Below are 13,731 nucleotides of genomic sequence, written 5' to 3'. Positions count from 1 at the left end.
CACAGACATGTAACATATCCCCAGATAGCTCAGGTCTGGGTGCACATTATTAGGTGAATGGCACCCAGACCACCCAAATACAGTTTAAGTGCCATGGAGCTAAAGTCTTTAATTATACGAACAGGCTCCATGGCATTGCTATCTGGGTTAAAGGATTCACATAAAACATAAAACACCGAATTTCCCTGTATTCACCAAATCCATACGAATTAGAACCAGGGGCTGGAGGTTCAGCGGTGCCTGCACGTAAAAGTGTACGATTTTGGTGCATGAAAGCCGGGCAGAAAATCGCTGGCTGCCCGGGGAGATCCAGAACACCGCCACCTAGCGGCCGCAAAGTGTAACAGCAGGCACAAAGTTAACAAGCAATTAAGCTGCGGTTAACCGCAGCTTCAGGGAGGTAAATAGGAGGCACACTCCAGCTCCTGGGTGGCCAATTAACAACGCCGGCCGGCTTCCCACGGCTCTGGGAAGGTTGGTGAACGGCTGTTTGTTCGGTATATGAAATCTACCGAACTGCTGTGCAGAAAGGGAGAAATAAATCCTTCTGCACAGTAAAATTAACCCTTTAGCTGCCGGTCCATAATCCAAAGGCAGTAGGCGGGTGTTCTATCAAAAAACCCTACCCCGTGAAAATTCCCTACCCTCGTCACTTCCGGTGACGCGGCCGCACCGGAAGTGACCCTCATCCAATGGAGGAGGAGGGTGTGCGCCGCCGCGCAGGCGCACAACAACTAGGCTAGGTAGGGATTTTTCACGGGGTAGGGGAAATTAACGCCACAGTGCGCACGCGCGGCAAAGTACTCCCGTCGGAGGTACAGCGCGCGTGCGCACTAGTGGCAAGGGAGAGAGGCTTTAATCCGACGATCAGAGTTCGCGCGTGCGCAGTATAGGGGTAGGGAATTTTGATGGCTATTAGCCCTGTGAGATCTCCCTACCCCTATACTGCGCATGCGCGAACTCTGATCGTCGGATTAAAGCCTCTCCCTGCTCCCAACACTCTCAGCCATCCAAGATTGAGGGTGAATTATGGTGGGACGGTGGGTGTTTATGTGCATTATATTGGGGGGGTCTGCGCAGAATTGGGGGGTCTGTGCAGAATTGGGGGTCTGCACAGACCCCCCAATATAATGCACATAAACACCCACCGTCCCACCATAATTCACCCTCAATCTTGGATGGCTGAGAGTGTTGGGAGCAGGGAGAGGCTTTAATCTGATGATGAGTCCGCGCATGCGCAGTATAGGGGTAGGGAGATTTCACAGGGCTAATAGCCATCAAATTTCCCTACCCCTATACTGCGCATGCGCGGTTTGTGAAGCGCTCCCTTGCAACTCGTGCGCACGCGCGCTGTACCCCCGACAGGAGTACTTTGTCGCGCGTGCGCACTGTTGCATTCATTTCCCCTACCCCGTGAAAAATCCCTACCTATTTGGTGTGCGCTTGCGCGGCGGCGCACACCCTCCTCCTCCATTGGATGAGGGTCACTTCCGGTGCGGCTGCGTCACCGGAAGTGACGAGGGTAGGGAATTTTCACGGGGTAGGGTTTTTTGATAGAACACGGGCAACCAGGCTCCTCCAATACAATGTGGCGAGATTGGTTTCGTCACATGTGCATACAGTGCCCATCCAAGCACCTGACCGCTAAACTGATTATCTCCCAAATACAAAGTACTTAAGACAAAAACACCCCCATAATACAATAAAACCACACAGGCACCCCACATATCATACAACCCTGGATAGCTCTCATCCGAATTGGTAAAATAGTGCCAGGATCCATGAAAAAATGTTGAATCGCCACCGGGTTACATTTTGACTGGCCGCACACGAGGGCCAAGCCCAAAATAGTTCCAGCATAATTGTGTCTTGGGCCAATCAAAGAGTGGGAGTTCCTGCAGTCAAATGGAAGGGAGCTCCCCCTGGCTCTCAGGAAGCAATTGCTCCAATAAGTCTGAACCTTCCCTCCAAAAAGCGCTCTACTGGCAGGTCGGCAAGGGGGTCATCACACTACCTCAAGATGACCAAGGGACGCAAATTCTCAGAGCAGAGTTTCCTTCCAGAGTATATATAACTGGTTTTAGTTGCTGTTAGACTCAGAGGATAATGAATAAATAGATAGAATAAAGATTATGCAAATTAAATATCAACTATATGCTATGATCTTACTACATACTGCCTGAGTTTACTGTCTGAACAAACGAGGTGCAACATCCCTCTTCTCTGTTTCTTTATGACATGAGCTACAACACACCTTGATAACACAGGTCCCTTCCCTTCCCTGAATAAGAGTGAGAAAGAAAGCCTTCAAATATATCATTTAAATAGTTCTGGAAATAATGTTTCTGGAGAACATCAAGCTGATCACAAACGAGTTGTGTCTGCTTTCCCCAGCTCTACTACATTGTGACAGCCCTCGGGAGCCATGAGACTGCTAATAAACTCTAGATAAGATAGTTTAGTACATTTCACGATGGATGACATCGACATCCGTTCTCTTATTTCAGTAAAATCTATTAGTTGTATCCACTCGGAAACACAGAGTGAGAGCAGTGTGTGAAAAGCAGGAGAAGGGAAAGTGAAGGGTGTGTCATAAGACTGTATCCAATCAGAGCGCGCTTAGATCAGCCTATAGGATGCCAGCTTGAGATCTATAAATGAGAGCCGGCTGTGAACGGAATTATTGACTGATCGGTATAGTGAATAGTGATCATGGCTGAAACTGCTCCTGCTGCCGCTCCTGCGGTTGAAATCGATTCTAAGAAGAAGCAGCCGAAGAAGGCATCCAGCGCCAAGAAAGCTGCCAAGCCGTCCGGTCCCAGCGTGTCCGAGCTCCTTGTTAAAGCTGTGTCCGCCTCTAAAGAGCGCAGCGGGGTGTCCCTGGCAGCCCTGAAGAAGGCTTTGACCGCCGCTGGTTACGATGTGGAGAAGAATAACAGCCGCCTCAAGCTGGCTCTCAAGGGCTTGGTGACTAAAGAGACTCTCGTCCAGGTCAAAGGTAGCGGAGCCTCCGGCTCCTTCAAGCTCAACAAGAAGCAGGCGGAGAGCAAAGACAAGGCTGCAAAGCCCAAGAAGGCACCGGCTAAAGTCAATAAGCCCGCCCCAAAGAAAGCCTCCAAGTCTCCGGCTAAAGTGAAGAAGGTAGCCGCGAAGAGCCCGAAGAAGGCCAAGAAGCCGGCAGCCTCCGCTAAAAAAGTCACCAAGAGCCCCAAGAAAGTCAAAGCCGCCAAGCCCAAGAAGGCAGTGAAGAGTCCGGCTAAAAAAGCAACAAAGAGCCCGGCTAAAAAGGCAGCCAAGCCCAAAGCCGCTAAGAGTCCAGCAAAGGCTAAAAAGGCAGCTCCCAAGAAAAAATAAGCCCTGCTCGTATCTTGTTTTAATTTATATTTAAAAGTCCAAACGGCTCTTCTAAGAGCCACCACCTTGTCCTTTAAGAGCTATATTTGTGATAGGCACGTGTTTATTTTATAGAATGTCACACACACCATTTCTCATTCGTAAAGCAGGATCTAGTGCTAGAAAATACCTCGTTGGGATGTAAATAGAAAGTACCTTGTCAGTGCTACTCTTTATAAAATGTTTTTATTATTTTTTTTGTGGGAAGTTGAAATTCCCTCCTTGCCAAGATATTGTGGGAGATTCATTAAACTGCAAAAGGCCAACTTTAGTCAGAATTGAGTGAGAAACGCATATAATCTATAGAATATCACCATCCAAAGTAGCCATACTGGCTTTATTTCCTGTTCAGTAAGATGATAAAGCAGAGACTAATTAAGGCTGTTGTCGAGCTGAATATTTACATGGTGATAATAAAGGGACTGCCATCGCCCTCTCTCACTTGGGAACCGGGCGCTTATTTAGATGATCAAACCGTATGAAATAAGTGATACCGTGTGCTGTGAATAAGCCGACTTTCAAAGCAACACTAAATACATGATTTAAAAAAAAATCACGATCTTGTTTCATCCTTCGTGTTTACACAACTTTATGTTCAAGAGACAGAACCATTTCAGGAAAGAGGGGGAAAAAAAAAAAATGTGAATGAGGGCGGGACTTAACTCCGCCCCATGTGCTGCAGTTCTCCATTCGGTCCACCCGTGGTGTATATAAGGAGAGCGTTGCAGTGTATCCCGTATCATTGCGGCAGATAGTAAAACAGAACCATGTCTGGCAGAGGTAAAGGCGGAAAGGGTCTCGGGAAAGGCGGCGCTAAGCGGCACAGAAAGGTCCTGCGTGACAACATCCAGGGCATTACCAAGCCTGCAATCCGCCGCCTGGCTCGCAGAGGAGGAGTGAAGCGTATCTCCGGCCTCATCTACGAAGAGACTCGCGGGGTGCTGAAGGTCTTCCTGGAGAATGTTATCCGGGACGCCGTCACCTACACCGAGCATGCCAAGAGGAAGACTGTGACCGCCATGGACGTAGTCTATGCCCTTAAACGCCAGGGCCGCACTCTCTATGGCTTCGGAGGTTAAAACCCTGACTCGGCCTTACCGCATACCCCACTAACCCAAAGGCCCTTTTTAGGGCCACCCACCTTTTCACTGAAAGAGTCAATCTAATCACTTCAACCCTATATCTGACAAACTGCCTTCTACTGCTCAAACACATCGAGTTCTGAGTTTATAACATTCTCCTATGTAGAGTCAATGGTTATTGAGATCGTGTCATTCTCTAGTTACACATCGATTTGTCTGCACAGTTAGCACTCGATTTCTAGTAATTGTAGCGCTATATCACTCAACATTGCGATCTAGTGCAGTGCATTTAGATTAGACAGACTACCAAGATTTTAGAAGTATTGAATATAGTTACTGTTGCTTACATTTTATAACATGCTTGCAGTTTAAAGCCATTTCATTAGAAACATTATGACTAGCTGTATATAAATACACATGTATTCTTTTCCTCTAAGCAAGCCGTAGCAAATATAAAGTACTCCTTTACCTGCTGCCAATTCACATGATCGCTTGTAAATAGAGTAATCCGCTTCTACTGTCTACTAGATGAGTTTATTCACTGAAAATCTGTGAAGGTAAAATAGCCAAGCAGCTACTATAGCTACCCGGGGGGCATTGTTTATAAATTAGAAAAGAAAGAAACTGAATACGTCTAGATATTTAGTGATGTGCAGAGGATACAAAGACCGTGCATATAAAAGTGTTTAAACTCATTCCAGTGCAGATTTGGGGGCTCTTAAAAGAGCCTTTGTGGTGTTTGTGTGAACAAGTCAAGAGTTTAAGCTCTCTCTCCTCGGATCCTACGGGCCAGCTGGATGTCTTTGGGCATGATGGTGACCCTCTTGGCGTGGATGGCACACAAGTTTGTATCCTCAAAGAGACCCACCAGGTAAGCCTCGCTAGCCTCTTGCAGAGCCATGACGGCAGAGCTCTGGAAGCGCAGATCAGTCTTGAAATCCTGAGCGATCTCACGGACAAGGCGCTGGAAAGGCAGCTTGCGGATGAGCAGCTCGGTGGATTTCTGATAACGGCGGATTTCCCGGAGAGCCACAGTTCCCGGCCGGTAACGGTGAGGCTTCTTCACTCCCCCGGTAGCTGGAGCGCTCTTCCTGGCAGCTTTGGTGGCTAGCTGCTTGCGGGGAGCCTTGCCTCCGGTGGATTTACGGGCGGTCTGCTTAGTTCTGGCCATCGTAACAAAACGAGCGCGAATGAAGTCTGCGCTTACAAGACCGAGCTTTTATAGCCAGGCACGGCGTTTCCATTGGTTCATCAGGTGGGTGGAGTATTCTGATTGGCTGAACACAAATAGTTACTCATTTTAAAATACCCGCTCAAATCAACTGCTTATCCCCTCCCCCTCATTCAAAATACCCGCTCAAATCATCTGCTTCAAAGAAGGGATCTAGTCCTTCAGTGAGTCCTCCTGTCCTGACAGCATTTATTATAGACGCTACTAGTTGATAGGATTGGCAGTGGGCAGTAATGGCCGTATTACTCCCAATAGAATTATTAACTAGTGTGTAGGCTTTACCGAGGGGAGATGGGACATACACCTCTAACACATGCAGAGAGCCCGCTTCTTTACATGGGATTCTTAGTGTGATCACGTCTGATAAAGGACTCACAGTACGCCCAGCCGCCTTATAACCGAGCTACATGAGACAGAGCAGGGAATGTTACCAGGCAGCCACTCATTGAAACAATAATCCCCTTGTGCGGCCGTGAGTCCATGCTGTTGAGGCAGAGCTAACGCATCCAGCAGCCAGAGATCGGATCTGTAGAGCTGAATCTTATCCAAAGTTTCACGCAGCATGTTCAGACAGGGAGGGGGACAACCGTAAGTAAGCGAGATTCTCCCCCCCCCCCTCCCCCCTTAGCAATAGAGGCTCAGGCACACTATATACACTTGACCCAATGTTTAACTCGATGCTGCTGCACGTATCATGGGTATACATTGATTCTAGCTCGCGTTCTAGAGTTGAAATGTTGTATACAGAATGGGACTGAGTGCAGGACGAGAACGCTTCCTATTTGACTTGTTACACGTTCATGGGGTGTGTGTGTGTGTGTGAGAGAGTAGATACAGGAAGATGGTTGCGCTCTTTGTGGAGACTGTGGGCGGCTCTTAGAAGAGCCTTTGTGTTTTTAGTCTAGACCGGTGGAGCAGCTGTCCGCTTTACTTGCTCTTTGATTTATGACTTTCGGTTTTCTTGGGCAGCAGCACAGCCTGGATGTTGGGCAAGACACCTCCCTGGGCGATAGTCACTCCTCCCAGCAGTTTGTTGAGCTCTTCGTCGTTACGGACAGCGAGCTGGAGATGGCGGGGAATGATGCGGGTTTTCTTGTTATCTCTGGCGGCATTCCCTGCCAGCTCCAGGATCTCAGCAGTCAGGTACTCCAGCACTGCAGCCAGATAAACGGGGGCACCGGCTCCAACACGCTCTGCATAATTCCCCTTCCTCAGCAGACGGTGGACTCTGCCGACTGGGAACTGAAGACCAGCGCGGGATGAGCGAGTCTTCGCCTTTGCACGGGTCTTTCCTCCTTGCTTTCCACGGCCTGACATGTTGGTTCTAGAATTTCGCTGATAATAAAACCTCACCCCCCTTTACACGGGCTATTTATAGACACACTCTGCTCTGTGATTGGATGGCTTTGCAAGCAGCCAATTAGACACGCGCTGTATAGGATACCAATCAATTGCTGAAACTATGACATCGTTTCGTCACCTGTCTGTGTTGACCAATCCCATCACAGAAAGTGGAAGGGCTTAATTTGCATGGCCTGCCTATAAATAGAGCCGCCGGAGCGCGCAGACCGTCATTGTATTTCCAGCAAACAGCGAAGATCATGCCTGATCCAGCCAAGTCCGCACCAGCCGCCAAGAAAGGCTCTAAGAAAGCCGTGACCAAGACTCAGAAGAAAGATGGCAAGAAGCGTAGGAAGACCAGGAAGGAGAGCTATGCCATCTACGTGTACAAGGTGCTGAAACAGGTCCACCCCGACACCGGTATCTCCTCCAAGGCCATGGGGATCATGAACTCCTTTGTCAATGATATCTTTGAGCGCATCGCAGGAGAAGCCTCTCGCCTGGCTCACTACAACAAGCGCTCCACCATCACTTCCCGGGAGATCCAGACCGCCGTGCGCCTGCTGCTACCCGGAGAGCTGGCAAAGCACGCCGTGTCCGAGGGCACCAAGGCTGTCACCAAGTACACCAGCGCCAAGTAATGGCATTCTTCTACTTTACTATAAACCCAAAGGCTCTTATAAGAGCCACCCACACTGTCTGTCAGAGCTCTAATCCTCGTGATAAACCCACTAGTATCATCTCTGCTGCTCTCGGTATTCACTGTTTAGTGAATCTCGCATATTGCTCAGATTGTCTTGTACCACTAGGTCTGAATTGCCTTCCCCTGCTAGATGGATCTTAAACTGAAATCCGTCTTTAGAAAACCTGCTCCATTCATGGAAACCTGCCCAAATAGACCCCTTACTTAATATTCCTAGATCGTCGGGTAGCAATATAAAATATATATATATACACTACAATAGTTAAAACTGGCTTTCCATAGACTATGTGCCAAATAAGTGATAAATGTAAGGACTGCTCCTGAAAACAATCAAACCTTAAGCGCTATGACAATACTAACTGTTGAACAGGCTAGTGAGTTACACAGCAGATCGTATCTGGAATGAATCTTCAATTCTGTTTATGAATATAACAAAGTATCTAAGTTTGGGCTCATACATTCTGGATAGCTATTTTGGATTACGTTATCCTACCAGCTAGTACGGTCTTGTGACATACATTTATAGTGATTACCCAGTGAAATTTCCATTTACTAGCAATATTTAGAAGACAATCCATTTCTTGCTATATTGTTTTTTATTTATTTTTATGGGTTGAGATTCTATGTGTGGCAATTCTATATCAGATAAATAGATTGTATGTAGATTGCTCTGGCTTTACGATTAGCCCTTAAAGGAACACTATAGTCGCCTAAATTACTTTAGCTAAATAAAGCAGTTTTAGTGTATAGATCATTCCCCTGCAGTCTCACTGCTCAATTCTCTGTCATCTAGGAGTTAAATCACTTTGTTTCTGTTTATGCAGCCCTAGCCATGCCTCCACTGGCTATGATTGACAGAGCCTGCATGAAAGGAACAAAAAAACAAAAAAAAAAACTGTTTTCACTTTCAAACAGATGTAATTTACCTTAAATAATTGTATCTCAATCTCTAAATTGAACTTCAATCACATACAGGAGGCTCTTACAGGGTCTAGCAAGCTATTAACATAGCAGGGGATACGAAAATCTTAATTAAACGGAACTTGCAATAAAGAAAGCCTAAATAGGGCTCTCTTTACAGGAAGTGTTTATGGAAGGCTGTGTAAGTCACATGCAGGGAGGTGTGACTTGACAGGGAGCTACAACAAAACTTGTCTGCAACTCCTAATCGGATCGGGCAACCACCGTGATCCGATAAAACTTTGAACAGAGTGCTCTCACTCCCAGGCAGTGGTGTATCCTGGTTTTGTGCTGCCCTAGGCAGGACAAAACTCAGGCGCCCCCCTCCTCCCCCCCCGCCACCCACACCCAACCCTTCCCTCCAGTATGTCAGAAGAGTCCCTGGCGTTTCTCATAATGTCTTCTTTTACAGTATAGTAGTGAACTCTGCATATAATGTCTCTGGGGGAGTCTTGTGGGAGGCCTTTGGGTCTTAAAGCCCTGTGTGCTCTATCTAATAGAATTGGGGTGTCTTCTGGCCTCTGTAGGATCTTGTTAAACAAAGATTGTAGAGTATTATGGAGATTTTCAGGGTTTTCCTGTGATTCTGGGATCCCTCTTATCCTAATGTTGTTTCGTCTGCCTCTATTATCGAGGTCTTCAGTGTTTCTCATAATGTAGTGGGTTCTGTTGTCTCTGTTTTTTTGTTGATGTTCTAGGGTGAGGAGTCTGTCTAAAATTTGGTCTCTTAGGGATCAGGGAGGAATTAACCTCCCGGATCTTGAAACATATCACAAAGCAACCCACCTGGCCCGAATTTACGAATGGTCGCGACCCAACCCAAACCTCCACTGGGTGCAGATTGAAAATGTATCTTCGCCCATACCTTTACATTTAAGACCATGGCTATTCACAAACCCAGCTCAGCGTCAACTCACAATTGATAACCATCCCACGATTAGACCTACCCTTCAAATATGGCAGAAGCTAACCAAAACATCATCAATTGCCCCTCACCCCTCCCCGCTATATCCTCTCACGCACAATCCAGATTTTCAAAGAGGGCAATCAGGGAGCACGTATGACCTCTACCATTCTGGCGAGGCCTTACAACTAAAAGATATCACCGACACCAACGATAACATAAAATCCTTGACTCATCTAATTCCCAACACCACCCCAACGGGCAACCAACGATTACACTATGCCCAACTGATCCATTTCCTTAAAAGTGCCAATCTCTTTCTTGCAGAGAAAAGACCACTGACAGACTTTGAACAACTTTGTTCAGAACACACAATCACAAAGAAATCACTTTCTATCATGTATAGACTAATAAGGAAATCTAGAGATATATCTTTACCTGCTAGCACAAAACATTGGATGGAGGAACTGCAAATAGACATACCTCACTCTGACTGGAAAAAAATTTTCATGATCGCACACAAATCCACCTCATCCACCGCTGCTCAAGAAAGTAATTATAAACGCATCACCCGTTGGCATTTCACCCCAGCTAAACTTAAACAAATACATAATCTGACACAACAGACATGCTGGAGATGCAATCACGACCTAGCACATCATGCCCACATTTGGTGGCTTTGTCCACGGATTGCAACATTCTGGAAGAGGATTCAGGTCATAACACAGCTGATACTTGCTGCTACCATTCCGCTTACACCGCAACATTACTTATTCTCCTTAGCCCCTCCAGATATCGGAAAAAACAAAGCCTCACTGTTCAATTACTTAGTAATGGCGGCGTCACAACTCATTCCTATATACTGGAAGCAAGCGCAAATCCCTTCTATCAGAGAGTGGATTAGTAAAGTAGACGAGGTCAGACAAATGGAAGAAATAACCTATGCACAAACAAAACATTTTCAAACCTTTACCAAAATCTGGAAGCCTTGGCTGCACTTCCTGGCAACTAAAGGCATCGAATACTCTAAGCCTAAATCCGCTTGAATCTTTCACCTCCCAATCCTCTCCCCCCCCCCCTACAACCTCCCCACCACGTAACTCATGTCGTTCAACATTCGAATGCCCACCTTAAACACAACCTCACGTCAATCTACTATCTCAGTTAAACTACACACACATTTAATGCAATGCTCGAATCTAACCTGTGATTTCGTACAAACGGTCTCATTGAATTACTTAATTATTCCCTGCCATAACTAGCAACACTGCAACAACTGCGCCTACCCTCTCCGTCAAGCTATTTCCTATTAATTCTACCTGGTTGAATTTTAAATATTGTTTCATTTGTTGTTTTTTTTTTTTTTTTTTTTTTTTTTTTTTTTCTTTTTCTTTGGTTGACCAACTTGAATATATGTTGAGTAACTACCTTGCCATGACAGTTTATCAGTTGGCTTACTCACTTACTCTGTTTTGAACCTTAATTATTGTGTTATCTACTGTTTTGTATACATTCCATGAAAGTATTTACTGTGAAACTCAATTTTTGTGTATTCTACTGTAATGTATGCGATATTTGGTATTGCATTCTGTGACACATCTTATTGTTCTATATTTCAATTTCAAAAAAAAATAAAAATCTTAAATTGAAAAAAAAAAATTTGGTCTCTGTCCTCTTCCAGGTCTCCCACCCTCGTGTTTACTTGCCTGATGTCTGCAGAAATGGCGGAGACTTGGTCTTGTACTGAGGATTCTAGCTTCGCTATCATGCTAGCCAGCTCGTCCCTGGAAGGTAAATGTGCAAGGGTTTCCCTTATGTTTGCTAGCCCATCTGCAATGCTGGTAGTTGGGGAGATCTCTTCTCCTGTCGTGCTGGGGTCGGGCGTTTTGCGCGGGCAAGATGGCGTCGCCATGTTGTCAGTTAGGCCTCCTCCGAGCACTTTCACTGTATCTCGGAAATATTTGTCGAGACCGTTCGAGTTTCTTGGCGTGCCTGATTCTTGGGTGTATGAGGGCTGAGTCTGTTTCCTTTTGTTGCCCATTAAGTAGGTATTTTCAGTTGTTTATGCCAGTTTTACTGCCGCCGGCCGGGAGCTCTCAGTATTTGCGACCGTTCACATCGGATGTCAGGACCCGCCCCCTCAAAAAATCAGACACTTTTACGTGCAGGCGCCACTGAACCTCCAGCCCCTGGTTCCAATTCGTATGGATTTGGTGAATGCAGGGAAATTCTGTATTTTATGTTTTATGTGAATGTTTTAACCCAGATAGCAACAGGGCCGGCGCTACCAGAAGGCGGCCTTAGGGCGCACCGGCCCTGGGGACGCAAAATCAGGCTGACCGGAAGGAGGGAAGCGCACTGCGCTCCCCTCCAACCGACGACCTATTGTAGCGTGGCCGAGCGCCCGGTTCTGCGGGCGCGCGAGGGAGCACTCTCCCATGTGTGCTTCCTCTTCAGCTCCCTCGCGCGCCGCATACTGATAACGGAGCCGGAAGATGATGTCATCTTACGGCGCCGGCATCCCTACACGGTGCGCGAGGGAGCTGAAGAGGAAGCACACATGGGAGAGTGCTCCCTCGCGTCCGCCCGCCAGCCCGGGAGCCAGCCAGCCTGGGAGTCAGCCAGCCAGGGAGCCAGCCAGCCAGCCAGGGAGCAAGCCAGCCAGCCAGGGAGCCAGCCAGGGAGCCAGCCAGCCAGGGAGGGAGCCAGCCAAGGAGCCCAGGAGCCCAGCAGCACCACTGGACCCCAGGGAATCCCTTCAGCACTCCAAAAAGGTAAGGAGACTGGGGGATTAAATTAATAAAAAAAAACATGTGTTAGTGTGAGTTTTAGTGTGTGTGTTTGTGTCTGCTAGTGAGTGTCAGTGAGTGTCAATGTGTGTGTCTGCTAGTGAGTGTCAGTGAGTGTCAATGCGTGTGTCTGCTAGTGAGTGTCAGTGAGTGTGTCTGCTAGTGAGTGTCAGTGTGTGTGTGTGTCTGCTAGTGAGTGTCAGTGAGTGTCAATGAGTGTCTGCTAGTGAGTGTCAGAGTGAGTGTCAGTGTGTGTGTCTGCTAGTGAGTGTCAGTGAGTGTGTCTGCTAGTGAGTGTCAGTGAGTGTGTCTGCTAGTGAGTGTCAATGAGTGTCTGCTAGTGAGTGTCAGAGTGAGTGTCAGTGTGTGTGTCTGCTAGTGAGTGTCAGTGAGTGTGTCTGCTAGTGAGTGTCAGTGAGTGTCTGCTAGTGAGTGTCAGTGAGTGTGTCTGCTAGTATCAGTGTGTGTGTCTGCTAGTGTCAGTGAGTGTGTCTGCTAGTGTCAGTGAGTGTGTCTGCTAATGTCAGTGAGTGTGTCTGCTAGTTTCAGTGAGTGTGTATGCTAGTGTCAGTGAGTGCTAGTGAGTGTCAGTGTGTGTCTGCTAGTGAGTGTCAGTGTGTGTCTGCTAGTGAGTGTCAGTGTGTGTCTGCTAGTGTGTCAGTGAGTGTGTCTGCTAGTGAGTGTCAGTGAGTGTGTCTGCTAGTGAGTGTCAGTGAGTGTGTCTGCTAGTGAGTGTCAGTGTGTGTGTCTGCTAGTGAGTGTCAATGAGTTTCTGCTAGTGAGTGTCAGTGTGTGTGTCTGCTAGTGTCAGTGTGTGTGTCTGCTAGTGTCAGTGAGTGTGTCTGCTAATGTCAGTGAGTGTGTCCGCTAGTTTCAGTGAGTGTGTCTGCTAGTGAGTGTCAGTGTGTGTCTGCTAGTGAGTGTCAGTGTGTGTCTGCTAATGAGTGTAAGTGTGTGTCTGCTAGTGAGTGTCAGTGAGTGTGTCTGCTAGTGTGTCAGTGAGTGTGTCTGCTAGTGAGTGTCAGTAAGTGTGTTACTGTGTGTCTCTTACTGAGTGTGTTTGTGTGTGTATTTGTGAGTGTGTGTTTGTCAGTGAGAGTGTATGTTTTGTAAGTGAGTGTGTATGTATGTCTGTCGCTGAGTGTGTCTGTCAGTAAATGTGTGTGTCTGTTAGCTGGTGTGTATGCATCTGTTCGTGAGAGTGTGTGTGTGTCTTCAGCACTTACCTTTCTCTAGCACCGGACTCCCTTGGCACTGGGGATCCCTCCGCCTCTCAGCTCTGAATGCTCTTGCAGCGCACGCATTCAAACCGCCCATAGGAAAGCATT

General features: G+C 47.1%; 5 protein-coding genes across 5 annotated transcripts; 3 read left to right on the top strand and 2 right to left on the bottom strand.

The window, feature by feature from the left end:
* Positions 1 to 2,712: 2,712 nt before the first annotated feature.
* Positions 2,713 to 3,397, top strand: LOC134601311 (histone H1B-like). Its single transcript, XM_063445784.1, has one exon. It carries the CDS (start codon positions 2,713 to 2,715, stop codon positions 3,352 to 3,354), a length of 642 nt encoding a protein of 213 aa, XP_063301854.1. The 3' UTR covers positions 3,355 to 3,397.
* Positions 3,398 to 4,148: 751 nt separating this feature from the next.
* On the top strand, positions 4,149 to 4,533 carry LOC134601310 (histone H4). The gene has a single exon (XM_063445783.1). It carries the CDS (start codon positions 4,161 to 4,163, stop codon positions 4,470 to 4,472), a length of 312 nt encoding a protein of 103 aa, XP_063301853.1. The 5' UTR covers positions 4,149 to 4,160; the 3' UTR covers positions 4,473 to 4,533.
* Positions 4,534 to 5,235: 702 nt separating this feature from the next.
* LOC134601309 (histone H3) lies at positions 5,236 to 5,646 on the bottom strand. The gene has a single exon (XM_063445782.1). It carries the CDS (start codon positions 5,644 to 5,646, stop codon positions 5,236 to 5,238), a length of 411 nt encoding a protein of 136 aa, XP_063301852.1.
* A 972-nt stretch (positions 5,647 to 6,618) lies between these two features.
* Positions 6,619 to 7,029, bottom strand: LOC134601308 (histone H2A type 2-C). The gene has a single exon (XM_063445781.1). It carries the CDS (start codon positions 7,021 to 7,023, stop codon positions 6,634 to 6,636), a length of 390 nt encoding a protein of 129 aa, XP_063301851.1. The 5' UTR covers positions 7,024 to 7,029; the 3' UTR covers positions 6,619 to 6,633.
* Positions 7,030 to 7,307: 278 nt separating this feature from the next.
* Positions 7,308 to 7,739, top strand: LOC134601307 (histone H2B-like). The gene has a single exon (XM_063445780.1). It carries the CDS (start codon positions 7,308 to 7,310, stop codon positions 7,686 to 7,688), a length of 381 nt encoding a protein of 126 aa, XP_063301850.1. The 3' UTR covers positions 7,689 to 7,739.
* The last annotated feature ends 5,992 nt before the right edge of the window (positions 7,740 to 13,731 follow it).

Source organism: Pelobates fuscus, chromosome 3 (assembly GCF_036172605.1).
Source record: "Pelobates fuscus isolate aPelFus1 chromosome 3, aPelFus1.pri, whole genome shotgun sequence".
In the NCBI taxonomy this organism is placed as follows: Eukaryota; Metazoa; Chordata; class Amphibia; order Anura; family Pelobatidae; genus Pelobates; species Pelobates fuscus.
This window is presented reverse-complemented; position numbering and strand designations above follow the sequence as displayed.

Coding starts and splice junctions, on each gene's coding strand:
- LOC134601310 (XM_063445783.1), top strand. CDS start 4,161: ATGTCTGGCAGAGGTAAAGGCGGAAAGGGTCTCGGGAAAGGCGGCGCT.
- LOC134601309 (XM_063445782.1), bottom strand. CDS start 5,646: ATGGCCAGAACTAAGCAGACCGCCCGTAAATCCACCGGAGGCAAGGCT.
- LOC134601307 (XM_063445780.1), top strand. CDS start 7,308: ATGCCTGATCCAGCCAAGTCCGCACCAGCCGCCAAGAAAGGCTCTAAG.
- LOC134601311 (XM_063445784.1), top strand. CDS start 2,713: ATGGCTGAAACTGCTCCTGCTGCCGCTCCTGCGGTTGAAATCGATTCT.
- LOC134601308 (XM_063445781.1), bottom strand. CDS start 7,023: ATGTCAGGCCGTGGAAAGCAAGGAGGAAAGACCCGTGCAAAGGCGAAG.